At 32.0% G+C, this 14,498-nt stretch overlaps 1 protein-coding gene across 1 annotated transcript; it reads right to left on the bottom strand.

Moving 5' to 3' along the window:
* Positions 1 to 819: 819 nt before the first annotated feature.
* LOC143622069 (aspartyl protease family protein At5g10770-like) lies at positions 820 to 9,107 on the bottom strand. The gene is made up of 2 exons (XM_077093312.1): positions 8,927 to 9,107; positions 820 to 2,153 (listed from the first exon to the last, which is right to left on the bottom strand). The coding sequence occupies exons 1-2, from the start codon at positions 9,105 to 9,107 to the stop codon at positions 901 to 903; spliced, it is 1,434 nt and encodes a 477-aa protein (XP_076949427.1). The 3' UTR covers positions 820 to 900.
* Positions 9,108 to 14,498: the final 5,391 nt, after the last annotated feature.

Raw genomic sequence — 14,498 nt, 5'->3', positions numbered from 1 at the left:
TTGGGTTGGGTGTGTGCTATGAAAATAAATGGACAGAATAATAAAAGGATCCGGAAACTATTATTTGGACGGGTTGACCCGAAATAAAAACCATTTATTGAATATGGGTTAAAAAAGTGAGGGGTGATAAGAGCTTGACAAGTGAAACAATGAAGTAGCATTCTATTAAAGTAGTAATATTAGGGTTTGTTATTCGGGTTGAGTGTGTGTTATGAAAAGAAATGGACAGAATAATAAAAGGATTCGGAAACTATTAATTGGGCGGGTTGACTCAAAATAAAAACCATTTATTGAATATGAGTTAAAAAAAAGTGAGAAGTGTTGAGAGCTTAACAAGTGGCACAATGAAGTAGCATTTTATTAGAGTAGTAAGATTTTAATCCGTATGAAAATGAGGAGGATTTGGACTGGTTAAATCATATTATTTATTTCTTTTTTCCTTCCTTTCTTTTCTCCCCTTATTTCCCCTCCATTTTTTTTCTCTTGCTCAATAAACTCTGAGAAAAAAGCGTCAGGGAAGAGACAAACATATTATGAAAGATCAATGTGGAAGGAAGAAAAGGTAAAAAGACATTAGAGGAGTTAGGGTCTCCATCCCATCCTAATAATGATCGAAGCAAACTCTATGACTTGATTCAGGGATTCAATGTGTATTTGGTGTTATAGTAGGATTACAAGGCTTACGTTGTTTCTATATATGAACCAACTTTAATACATTCACATGTGCACTAATTATCCAAAGGCAAACAATTTAAATTTAGATGCAAACTACCAATAGCATCCAAAAACAAACAATATACATTTAGTTGCAGCACCAAGATCAAACACATGTACATCTATACCTTATTCCAACAATCTTTTCTATAAATTGTTTCTTTAACCCTTTTTCTTTACTTGTGTTCAAGGACACCCTCCCGGAGCAAACCCTACTTTCCCTCCAGGCACATCATACACAACCTTCATCGTCTTTTGTTGAACATTCCCAAATATACCAATATCCGAATCATCCCCATTTGGAGCAAAAGCTAAACACACCTGCTGAACACCATTTGCATATAATATCCCTTGTGGTGCAATATCCACATTTGTATTCCCACCCCAAAACATAGTTATCTTTGGTATTGCAATTGTTGTAAAATTGCTTAGATCATAGCATGTATCAAGTATAGACAAGGCTTTCGTTAATGGGTACTTCGTCATTTGCGATCTAAATGTCTGCTTTAGAGCTGAGTACGTGGTGGGAGGGAGTCTGGTAATAACTGTCCCTGAGTCTATAATTATACCTGATGTCTGAAACACTGTTGAACTTATTGGTAGTTTGGTTCCACCAACAGACATACCTAATAGATCAAGACCGTAGAACGTGCTTTGTGAGGTGGAGAGTGGTGTGTACTTAACATTGCTAGTACTACTTCCACTTCCAAATGTTAAGTACCCGGTTGAGCTTGATTTTGATGGGAGACAATATGAGAAAACTTGCCCATATTTGTTAGCGGTTTGTGACACGATGGAAAGTTTATCACGACCTAACCCTATCAACCCTGCGGCCCCACCAAAGAGCCCTTGGTTGTTTTGACCACACCCAAAAAAGAAACCATCAACTTCATCTTGTGAAGTTAGTGTAAGTTTCTCTCTTCCAAAGAATCCAACCGAGAATGATTGGTCGCCGTATTGGATGCCATACACGCATGTAGACGAGCTGCAACTGGGTGTGTTGCCCGTGGCGGAAGTTAGGTCAGAGCAATAGCTTGAGGAGCATGAAATATTGATGTATGTGGTCGACAAGGAGGGCGCAAATATGGGTTCTTTTTGGCTGTAACACGACCGTGCACATGGTTGGCATTGAGTCCAGGTTAAGTCGCTGCCCGTGTCGAAAATAAGTGAAAGGTCTTTTTTAGGTGTGCCTAATCCAACGGTCACGATGTAGTTACCGGTTCCAATTGTGCTGCCGGATTTTGCAGGGAGGGTGACCTTGGAGCCGAGTATGTCTTTGTTGTTTGTGTTGGTGGATAATCTAGCCCTGATTGAGTCAACTCTAGATTGGTCATGAATGAAGGTTTCTTCAACGGTCAAAGGTTTGACATTGTCTTTACTAAACCTAGAACATGGCCCGTGTTTATGAACTACTTCAAGTGTCCCACTTTTCTTGACACCTAGTTGATCATGGATTAAGATCTTAGTTAGTAATTGGTCGATGAAAGTAAGAAAAACATTAACTAAAGTGTGTTATGAGCATGTATAAGTATAATAACCACATGAGAAAATGATATAAATTAGTGAAACAAACCTTTGTAAAATTAAAGAGAAATTTTACTATTTGTAACTATTTTATGTGAAAATACTTTTTTTAAATTAAAGTCACTAATATTTATTTTATCTTTAAAGTCATCAACTTTCGCCATGTGTTTCATTGTTTCGAATTTCCAATTATAAATGTTAAATTTTGTAAATCGGTCATTAACTTTCACCATGTGTTTTATTGTTTTGAATTTCCTTTTATAAATGTTAAATTTTGTAAATTGAGTATTCTAAGTGAAATATATATGAATTATAATTATATTTAGTGATTGTTTAGAGGTACTAGAAGCTGAGAAAAAAAAATCAAAGTTTTGTAATTGTTTAATTTAAGTTTAACTTTAAAAACACAAATAATCAGCATATAATAATCAAGATTTACATATTGAGATCATTTAGGGTATATTTGGTTGGAGGTAATGGAATGAAGGAGGAATAGAATAGGAGAAGGAATGGAATGGATCATTACCATTCCTTTGTCTTGTTTGATTAATATATGAGAATGAAATGAATTATTAATTTATTTGTTTGGTATCCAAAAAAATTGTATGAATGAAATAAAAATAATAAAAATACTTCTATCTCAAAATAATTATTTCACAAAAAAAAAAAACCTGCAATGGCGATGGTGATGGTGTTAGATATGGCGACGAAAATGGTGGTGGCAGTGGTCATGGTGGTGTTGGGGTGGCGGTGCCAAGCGGTGGTAGCATTGGTAGTGATAGAGATGGTAGGGTGGCGGCGGTGACAATGTTTGAGGTGGTTACAATGTCGATGGTGGCAACGGCGGTGGCGGTGGTTACACTAATGGTAAGGTGGTGGTGGCGAAGGCGGTGGTGGTGGCGAGGGTGGCGGTCAGGTGTCGGTGGTGGTAACGGTAGTGGTGGTTGTTGTTAGGTGGTGGTGGTGTTGAGAAATCAGGGTGAAGGAGGAATGTAATGAAAAAAAAAGAGAAGGGGATGGGAAGGAATGGTTTTGATGGAATGAGATTCCTTGTGTAATGGATGATTTCATTCTATTAAACAACCAAATACCACTTTTTTCATTCAAATGCAATGAATCATTCCATTTTCTGGCCTATCATCACTGCATACCAAACGCTACCTTAGTTTTAACTAATCTAATAATATTCATAAAATAAAATTCACAAAAGTATATCACTGTTAAATTCATATATCTATACAATATTCTAAAATGAGGTGTAACATTTGATAATATTCATGAACTTTTATTTAAATTATTTGATTAAAGATGGTATAGGGGTTTCAATGTGTTAATGCTGTAAGATGTAGTAAGTTATTTAAATATGCTTAAATTTAGAGATAAATTTGTTTTTCTATAGGGATGAGTTTGTTTCCAAAAATTTATAAATATTTGTATCGGTATAAAAAATACTCGGTATGATACCAGTTTGAAGGTAAAATTTTTTGAAAACACCGATACCGTACTAATCGCGAAATCTCAAAGTCAGTACCGTATTGATACTGACATTACCCGATACCATTTGTTTATTCTTTGGTTTTTTTATAATTAAATTATAAGGACGAGGATGGTGAAACTAGTACGAATTTAGAAAACCACTTTAAAACTTGGTATGTATTAAGTAAATTTTCCTTAAGTTTTATTTGTAAGTAAACGTTACAAATTATTTTATTGTTTTTGAACATTTAAAATCTTCAATACTTCCATTTTACATCTTTTGAGTGTGTTAGAATCAAGGATTTCTTATTAAGAAATAAGAGTCTCAGTTAAATGAGCTAGCTCTATATTAACAAATCATTATTATTGTTTTTATTAACTAGTTTCTTTTAATAATGCTTGATGTTTTTTACTAATAATTATGATAATGATCTAGTTTTTGTTGGGTTCTATGACACTTACGATTTGATGTTGATTTATAAAACTAAAACAGTACTAGAATCATTAACTAAGATTCCAAACAAAACCAACCAAACAAAACAACTTATTGGGCTTAATTATTATATTTATATGAATAAAACGAAGGCTCCTTTCCATGTGAATCTTCGATTAAACTAAAGCAAAAGACCAAAAATGTTTTTGACATTTTTGTCATACTAGGCTAGTGCCAATATACTATTATTACTGTCCATCATGCTTATGATATTTTTATGCTCTATATCCTTCTTAAATATTTATTTCAATTCGTTAGCAGTAAAATTAGTGTTTTTAATATTTAAAAGATTTATAAGAGTCGTATGTTATTTATTAGTATTAAATACAGTAGAAACTCGATAAATTAATACTCGATTATTTAATAAACTCTCTTAGATAATATTTTTTGCCGGTCCCGACTCGGAGATAGGGTGCTAAATTAATAATTCGCTAAAATTATAAGATAATACATTTTTATAATTTCTTTAGACCCCATATAAAATATAAATTAATAATTCCTTATATATAGCATATTACATGAATGATTTATGAAGGTTTCTTGAAAAATGACTCAATTGTCTTTTGTTTTTTGTTGAAATCAATTTCCCCTTGAATCTCGTCTCTAATTTTCTTTAGCATGGTAAGAACTTCTGGTGTTGTTTTCTCATAACTCAACAAGAAATTGTTCAATGTGATTGCCGCTTTAATAGCTTCGTTTCGCGAAGGGGGCTCCATTGTAGAACTTTCATCATCTTCTTCATCGATATCATCTTTATTAATTCCAATAACGCTTTCAATAATTCTTCATTGTATACACGGGTTTAGGAAGGCCCAGAGGAACTCCACAAGAAATAGAATTGACTTAAATAACAAGTCCTTACTAATTTAATTCTTAATATATATAAATTAATAATTATTAATTTATCGATTAATTAATAACTCTTTTAATTAATAAATTTTGGTGGTCCCAAGTGTATTATTTTATAGAGTTTCTACTGTATCATCGTTTTCATTTTATTTTGCGCATACATATATATTAGTTGAAACTAAAAAAAACATATTGGTTTATGTATCTATAGTAATATAAAACGTGTGTGACTGTGTATTTGTTTTGTCGTATGTGTATATTTTCGATACCGAACTCATTCACATGTATAAATACTTCAAAGCATCCACCTAAACAAAGTTATTTTTTTAATCAGTTTAATTTAGGGCTGTTTATTTACATTTGAATGTGATTATTCAGATGAAAACATCTGATTCATTCAGATTTCAGACTGTTTGGTTTAAAATAAAAAAACATTTAAATAGTTAAAATTGAATCTAAATTATGGCTCATATTGTTGCTTAATGGGACAAAGATTATTCAGATTTGAATAAATCAAATACTACTTAGTTATTGATTCTATATTATTTTGTTTCCAGGGTAATGTATATGTGAAAGTAAAGCCCCACCATGCAAACTGTTTTCAAATTTCAATTATGTTTCTTTTAATCATTTCATTTTGTAATATGTTCATTTCATAGAATTATTATTTTATTTTCACCATTTACTTAGTCTCCTAACAATTTAGTTTTATTAGGTACTATACAACATTTCAAGATATATAAATTGATTTAATTCAGTAATATTTATCTTGTAATTGAAGACATGTTTCACTAAAACAAGATTTTTTTTTCAAATTTATTAAGATATAACTAACCCTATTTTTTATTCTTTTTTTTTTTTGAAATTAGATACGTATAAACAGTCGAATAAAATATCAATAAAGCCGACCCATCTTTTTAAAGTTTACTGATAAATTTTATAATTAAAATATGTAATAAATAACTAACTTATTAATTAAATAATATTAATTTTATCGTAATAAACATAATAATGCTGGTGGTTAATGATATTGTGTGGACATTCATGATCCCCCAAAGCTTCAATAATCTCATCAAGGTAGTTGCTTGATATTAGCAATCTAGGGTCCAGTTCTTTTATTTTTTATCCTTGCATGAAAGGGACTATTATATTGAATCCCGTTATTTTTTATCAGATAATAATAATAATAATAATAATAATAATAATAATAATAATTTATAAAGTTAAATTAAGTTGTTGGTTATACCTAAAGATTAAATAGTGAAGTGAAGGGTTTATAGTTCACGTTAGTTGGCAGATCACATAAAACTTCATGTCATGAGATTACTTATCTATGAATCCACCTTCATGTACTTATAAAAGTTAATGATCGATAGATACTTTAGTTGTATTTTTTAAAGCAAACAGTTAAGATAAAGTTACTTGATTATTAGATCGTTTTCGGTTTTCATTGGAAAATCATAAACAAAATCATTATTAATACATATCTCTCATTTTAACTATTCAAGATATATACACTAAATATAAGGGGACTTGTTTTTAATACGCTGTTAATATGTACGTCACTAATCGGTATATGTCGGTGATCGAATATACGTGGGAAATGGTCATGATTTAGATCAATTTCACCTTTGTTTTTACTGGTGGCTTCGTAGATCGATGGAATTTCACCGATTAATTCTGCATGGAAGGTTAGGTTACCATCGGAGTATTGTTGTTTTACCGGTAGATATAGTACTGTAAATACTTATTAAAATAAAGAATATCAATTCTTTCTACAGTAATTACAAAATCTTAGATACAAGTTTTAAAGTTTTCATTTATATATTTTTGGTTCTATTTGATAAAATGAAAGGAAAAATTTAAGTTTTAAACTACTACTGAAGATCTGTTGGTGATTTCCGACCAATGGCTGACTAAAGCTTAACGATTTTTTCTTTGGTCACTTCTGTAAGTTGGCTCGGTGATCACAGGCGGACCGTTAACGACAATTTAACAATGTATGGCTTCTTTTAATTTTTGACTTGTTTGATCCCTAATGGGAACACCAGCTAATATGTATATCAATGATTTTTTATCGGTAAAAGTATGTTTTTTTATTAGTGTTAACTAGGTATTAAAGCCTCTATGCTGTGGCGAGGGCTTTAAACTGTAAAAAAAATATATACGTCGTATTGTTGAATCACGCACACACATTATTGCACGTTAACTTAATTGCGCATTGCGGCACGTCACAATGTGAAATAACAAAATTTAGACCGAGAAGCAAAATAGTATCGTAGAAAAAAATAACCAAATTGTAACGGTAAAAAATCCATGTAAAAACGAAATTAAAAAAAAAAACTAAAAAATGCTATAATCAGTTGTTTATCTATTCTTAAATGATTTCTACGTTATCACGCGCATGAACCTCTAACCTCTCCAAATATATACACAAACTTATAAGTGTGCTGATAAAAGCACATACATATACATCATTCATACAAAAGGTGTGTTCAACTTATAAATATTTAAACACCACTTAAAAGTATTTAAGCACCATTTTGTTTACTAGTGAATACACTCTATGTTGAATTCTTAGAAACCACAATTATATACATTTACCTATCAACACATGTATTAGTTAGCTGGTAAAAGGTATTTATAGAATCATTTAAATATTGCATGATATTCAGTAAGACTAGGCATAGTAGTAAAATAATGGGGCTTTAAACTGACGAGCTAAATAATTGTTAAAACCATTACATATAATTGTGATCTAGCGCCATTTAACTTTTCCGCCATTCCCATGGCGGGCGCCATACCATCTCAAGGCTTTCTAAATTTTGACGTAAGCATGTGCTGGTTGTTATTCATGTGCTAAATTTTCAAATATCATTGTAGAAATTGTTGCAGTCTTTCTTTTGTACATATATTTATATTGCACAGTTATCTCTGTTGATCAATTTATTACCGTTGGGGAATATTTTTTAGAAATATATATATATATATAAACATTCATATGTTTTTAACAATACGCTTTCATAACTCACGCTCAAAATATTTTATATTCTATGAACTGCGTTCGGAGTATTGAAGAAAACGATGGAGCATCATTGTCCAACTGACATAGATTTGGGTGAAAGAAAGATTAAGAAACATTATGTATACTTGCTTAATTTTACATAATATAGTCTTGAAGTATTCCGAGAAAGCAATTTGTCAAGAATATGATGATGACATCCAACCGGTGACTAAATACCTACGGAACATAAGAAATAGGGACACACATGAAAATCTTCGAGCAAACTTGGTAGAAAATCTATGGAACAATGGTAGAATTGGCGACGATGATGAGAAGGACAACGATTATTACGATTCATACTGATATCAGTTTTGCTTTTCTCAAAAAAGATTTGTTTCATTTGCCGCCCAAAGATCTTTCTATATTCGAGCAAAGGAACAATGAAATTCGTTCCTACAAGTAGTATTTTTTTTCTTTTTAAATATGTTCTAGTATTTTTTTTATTTATTTGAAGTGTTCTTTGTTTTTTTATTTTAAGTATCACTTGTAACCTTTATTTTACTAAAATGTTAGTGTTTTATTGAATAATTTTAAGTAAATAAAAAGAATGAATTGAGTAATAATTACAATTAGTTAAAACCATTACATTTGATTTAAAAGGGGCTTTAGTGAATTCATCTTTACCTACATGGCGTCTAGATGACATTTTAAATAAACAATTAGTTAAACTCACTACACATAGTCTAATGGATAAATGTATTTCACCAGTGAATAAAGGCGTATATTTATTGCTTTAACCGTAGCACAATACGTATAAATACATAAATGGTTAAGTGATTGCAATGATTATATATAAAAAAACTAACCTGTACCAGAGGGGATACATATAGATGATGGTAAAAATGAACTTAGTTGAATGGTATGGAAATGGTGTGCTTCTTCTTCACTTGCCACCAAAGCAAGTTCTTTTCTTGCAAAAGCCAAAACAAAGAAGAGAGAACAAGAAGACAGAAGAAGCAAGGTGAGAGAGTCAGAAGATGATGCCATCTCTCCTTTCTCAATAATGATTCTCATATTCCTTCACTCACCATTATTTATAGACATCATGACCTCATATTTTCTTTCAAATTTCCAACCTCTTTCAATTTACATAATCAACTGTTATTTAAAAAATATATACCTAAAAAATTTCCATTAGGTGCTAGGATAACATATTAATTAATAAAAATATGACAAACATACTCTGTTTGGTACGAACCACTGAAAACCATCTCGAGGGTAATAATTTCTATGTGATGTATTCAAGATGTTGGGCATATCTGGCAAAACTAGCCGGTGGCTGAAAGCTTGTAGCTGTATTTGTAGTTTTCTTTAAACGCTATTAATATGAGCATTCGAATATGGAGCTTTTTCTTATAATCTAAAAGCTTCAAACTTCTTCAGCTAAACAAGACTTCTTATTGAATAGGTGTTTTTTTCCTTAAAACGTGAGGCTAGAAGCTTCTAAAACTCCCTACCAATTATTCCCATAATTGGATTTTCATATACATGTTAAACTGTATACGAATAAAGTATTAAAAGAAATATGGTAATTCAATTGCGTATCTAATAGCGCCTTTTAGTTGTATATTTATGGTATTAGTTTCTAATGTACGTTAAATGTTTTAGCAAGTAGTTAGAAATAAAAATCTTTTTAAACAATAACTTTGAAAGAAAAAAAAAGTACACTAACATGGGATGTACCTAATTGTGAATAGTGGCGTACCCTTCAACCATCCACTAGGATAAGAAACTCATCATTTGGACTCCTTCTAATTATTTAATATTTTATATATATATAGACGAAACATTCTTAAATTCTCTTAAAACACCAGATTGCTTTATTTGTAATTGAAGGTTTCTCATAGTTTTGATCTGAATTCACGGTTATGGGTCTCACAAAACTAGCTTTTAAATGGCTATAACATCTCATTATACTAAAAATTAATCTTATCAAATATTTGATATGAAAATCCTATAAAATATGAATATACTAAAAATTAATACCCGATTTTTTTAAAAGATATTATTTATAATTAAGAAACAATTTTATAATAAAAAAAACGGGTCATAGGTCTCACTAAACTCAGATAACTTTTAAACCGGGTTATAACATCTTATTTATTTGTGAAACCCTTTCATCATCAAACCCAAGTATGTTATCAAATTATTTACAATAAATAAAATTAAAATCCTAAAAAATATATAAATATTTGTGACATTTGAGCCAAAACAAGGTACACCTCAGTACGTATTTACCGATTAAGCAAATAAACGCCTTTTGTGAAACAAACGAACGATTAACCGAACAGGTCGGGTTATGACCCAGATACCTCGGGGGGCCATTTATAAGTGATATACGATCTATACAAGCTAAAATATTAGAAATATGGTCTTAGTTTGATAGCAAACAAGTTAAACGAAAACATGCTCGTTTAACCACCCGCTATAGATTTAAACGCGAAAGATAGTTACAAACCAAGCATTGTATCATCCGTTAAGCCGAAAAAGACTTACCAAACACTTATTTGAAATGTTTTAAGCGATCCGTGAAAATATTTTTGATTTTTACAAACATATAGTATGCTTTTATAATTTTACACAAAACTAGCCGAAAAACACTTGTTTTCGCGCTGTTTGTCGCACCCGATAAGTTTTTGTGACAATTGAGCCAAAACAAGGTACACCTCAGTACATATTTACCGATTAAGCAAATAAACGCCTTTTGCGTAACAAACGAACGATTAACCGAACGGGTCGAGTTATGACCCAGATATCTCGGGGGGGCCATTTATAAGTGATATACGATCTATACAAGCTAAAATATTAGAAATATGGTCTTAGTTTGATAGCAAACAAGTTAAACGAAAACATGCTCGTTTAACCACCCGCTATAGATTTAAACGCGAAAGATAGTTACAAACCAAACATTGTATCATCCGTTAAGCCGAAAAAGACTTACCAAACATTTATTTGAAATGTTTTAAGCGATCCGTGAAAATATTTTTGATTTTTACAAACATATAGTATGTTTTTATAATTTTATACAAAACTAGCCGAAAAACACTCGTTTTCGCGCTGTTTAACGCACCCGATAAGTTTTTCGCGCCAAAAACCGAACCCGAACTAAATTTGGACCGGGCTTTCGTATTTGGGCTGGAGAAGCCAGATTAATGGGCCAAAACAGCCCATCATGGGCCCAAAGGGAGTTCCGGCCGCAGCCACCCCCCCCCTTATTTTTCTTTCACATTTAAACTAGATTCAAGCCATTTCCAACACTAATTCTTGAAAATTCTGGACATAAACTTTACTCCAGCCAGAAAACTTCCAAAACCCTAAGGTAAAAGCTTAAATAAGTAGCTTTTTTACTTGTTTGAACTTGTTTAATACCATAAAAACATGTCTTGGTTACTAAAAATCATTCCTAACCGTGTAAAAATCCTAAAAATAGCCCATAAACATGTTTTGATCATACACATGGTAAGGAACCTGTTTTGATAGTTTTTTGGCCATAAACACGGATTAAAGGGTTGAAACGACGTTTTTACGGTTCAAAAGTTCGTTTTTGTACACTAGCCGAAACCCTAACTTAAGGGCTGTTATGTTGATGAAATATTGCTTGGTTTGTGATATAGGACTTGTACCTAGCTTTCTTAGAAGCACAACAACCTGAAAACTTGATTAAAAGGTCGAAAACGAGCCAAACCCGCTCAGGTAATGCGAAACACTCGCTTACAGGCTATTTAGGTTAAGGTTGTGATGTGCATATTGTTAGGACTTGAAATTTTTCAGGGACATCAGGGACCATGTCAATGAGTCCCTGTTCAAATTTGGTAATTTATCGACCATCCGAGAATATTTGGCGAATTTATTACCGAATTGGGACGTTTATTTGGGATAAATAGCTAAAATACTTCAAAAATTATGAAATTTTTCTGGGAACTTAGATTTGATGTATTTTGATCACATATGAATTTTGGGATCATTTGGAGAAGTTTAAAGGTGTTTTGTTTATTTGCGTTCGTGTGAATTTTTATAGCCGAATTTGGGCCGAAAAGAATATCGCACGAGCTTTTTACATTCTGTTATTAATACAGGTCGTTTTGGGGCATGAATTGTGTATTCAGGAATTTTTGGTGAAATTTTTGAAATTGTTTGGGGTAAACGGACGATTTTCAGGCGAAATATAGCTGATAAAATGAATTTTTATAAATTAATAAATCAGTAAATAAATTCCAGAAATATTTTTATAAAAATCTACATATTTTAGTTGACAAGTGGTTAAATTTTCATAATTTAATGATTAACGGTTAATTAATTATGCTAATCTGAATATTAAACAAATTCAGTTTTTATAACAACCGGCAAGTTCGTGACTAGTGAACCTGCGGGAAAATCAAAACACCAAGAGTGATCAAAAATCATATTTTTGGACTAATTAAGTAAAAACGAACTTTTCTATGAAAAACCTGGACAATTCGGATGGATTGTGCGTGTTTCTTCTTAAATCAAACTGAATAAACGGAAACGGGCCCCGTGGCTAATCCGGGACCCCAGTATGTGATCTTTCTTTATAACTTAATCATTTTGTTAACCAATACAATTACCCAAGCTTATTTTCCCATAACTATTTTATGAACGCGTAAACGAGCAACTTGGCCCAGCTGGGAAAACGGGAGTCTGAGCCAAGTTCGATTTTAAGTATTAGACATTGATCAACATCACAACCTAAGCCTATTGCCACTTTCTGGGCGTTCCAGCTACACCCAGATTAGTTATACAGCCCAGTTTAGTATTGAGATTATAATAATATTAAAATATTAATATTATTAGTATTGAGATTATAATAATATTAATATTAAAATATTAATATTATTATAATATTGATTATAGGAACTACTGATAGCGGACCGAACAAAACACGAGCTGATACAGTACTGATTATCGACTAAACTGTGAGTTTCATGACCCCACTTTTAAACTGTTTTAAAAACTTTTGGGGTGAAAAGCATGTTTGCTTATATCTATATACATACCAGAAACATGTGATGATGTGAATTATCTAAGTGCTAACACATGAAAGTCCCCACTAACACAGTGATTAACTTCGAGCCGGTGGCTTGTGAATAGTACTATTGGTTTGACAAACCCAGGCGGGGCCAGCACGGTTGCTGAGACATTATCCCGTTTGCACATATCCATATTTTTACGAACCCGCTATGTAGTGTTAGACATAGCTACCGGGGCATGTTGTGGGCGGAAGGGGGCCACAGTAGTTGATTAAGCGTGGGAAATGGATGCACGCAGCACAGACAGTCAAGACTTCACTGTAGCTTAGCATAATTACATCATAAACATACAAACAAACGCACTTGTGAACGTACATACATACATACATACATACTTATTTCATGATTACAAGTGTTGACTTGCGAATACTCATTACTGTTTTCTTGAAACTCGTGAAACTCACCAACTCCAGTAGTTGACCCGTTTTAAACTGCTTTTCAGGGTTACCGAAGTTGGAAAATCCGTGATTGTGTGCTACCTGTTACTAAATGTGATCGATGCAGTGTGAATAGAGGCAAGGCTACCAGTATGGCTAGAGTAGCTTATGAGTATATCTTGGTGTAACACCTAGTTTGTAATAAAAGATAGACCAATGTAATATAATGTAAATTAGTTGTAATGTTTCTTTATAAACAATGTTGTTGATACCAGAGGTGTTTGTTACATTCTCGTTTTACGCTTCCGCATTATGCTAGTCTGGGTGTGACAGAAGTTGGTATCAGAGCCATTGGTTATAAAGGATTACGTTATCCCTTAGGGTACCTAAAATATAACCGTAGGCTCGATTAACTCTGGGAAATATTTAAATAATAAATTAATATTATATACTGATGGATGTCGGGATGAACTTGTAGGGCAAGTGAGTTATTGTGGTCCGGAACATAATAACAGACTTGCTTGTACGAGGGAATTCTGGGAGAAGTCGCGGAACGTGTGGTTAGGTAAAAATGACAACATATGTGTATAAAAGGTAATGTGTAAGTATATATAAACGTAATGCTCATACGTGCTTATCTGAAATAAGGTGTATGAATACGTGTACGTACGATACTGTTGATGGCGGTAAATTTTACGATGAATATTATATTCATTTATATTCAATATTGATTTAAATAATAATAATAATTAAAATTTTAATAAAGCTAATATTATATTCTAATATAATTAATATTAAATTTGGTTTAATTAATTAATCTCCTCAACAATAGTTAGCCATAGCAATAGATATTATTCTTATAACTAACCTTTGTGCAGAGTAATGTCAAGGAATAACGACTACGTACCGGAAGAAGAACCGGTAATATCTGTAGAGGAGGATCCCGAGGAAGA

Source organism: Bidens hawaiensis, unplaced genomic scaffold (genome assembly GCF_021521415.1).
Source record: "Bidens hawaiensis isolate Kalapana, Puna unplaced genomic scaffold, B.hawaiensis_p1.1 tig00003022_1, whole genome shotgun sequence".
In the NCBI taxonomy this organism is placed as follows: domain Eukaryota; kingdom Viridiplantae; phylum Streptophyta; class Magnoliopsida; order Asterales; family Asteraceae; genus Bidens; species Bidens hawaiensis.
This window is presented reverse-complemented; position numbering and strand designations above follow the sequence as displayed.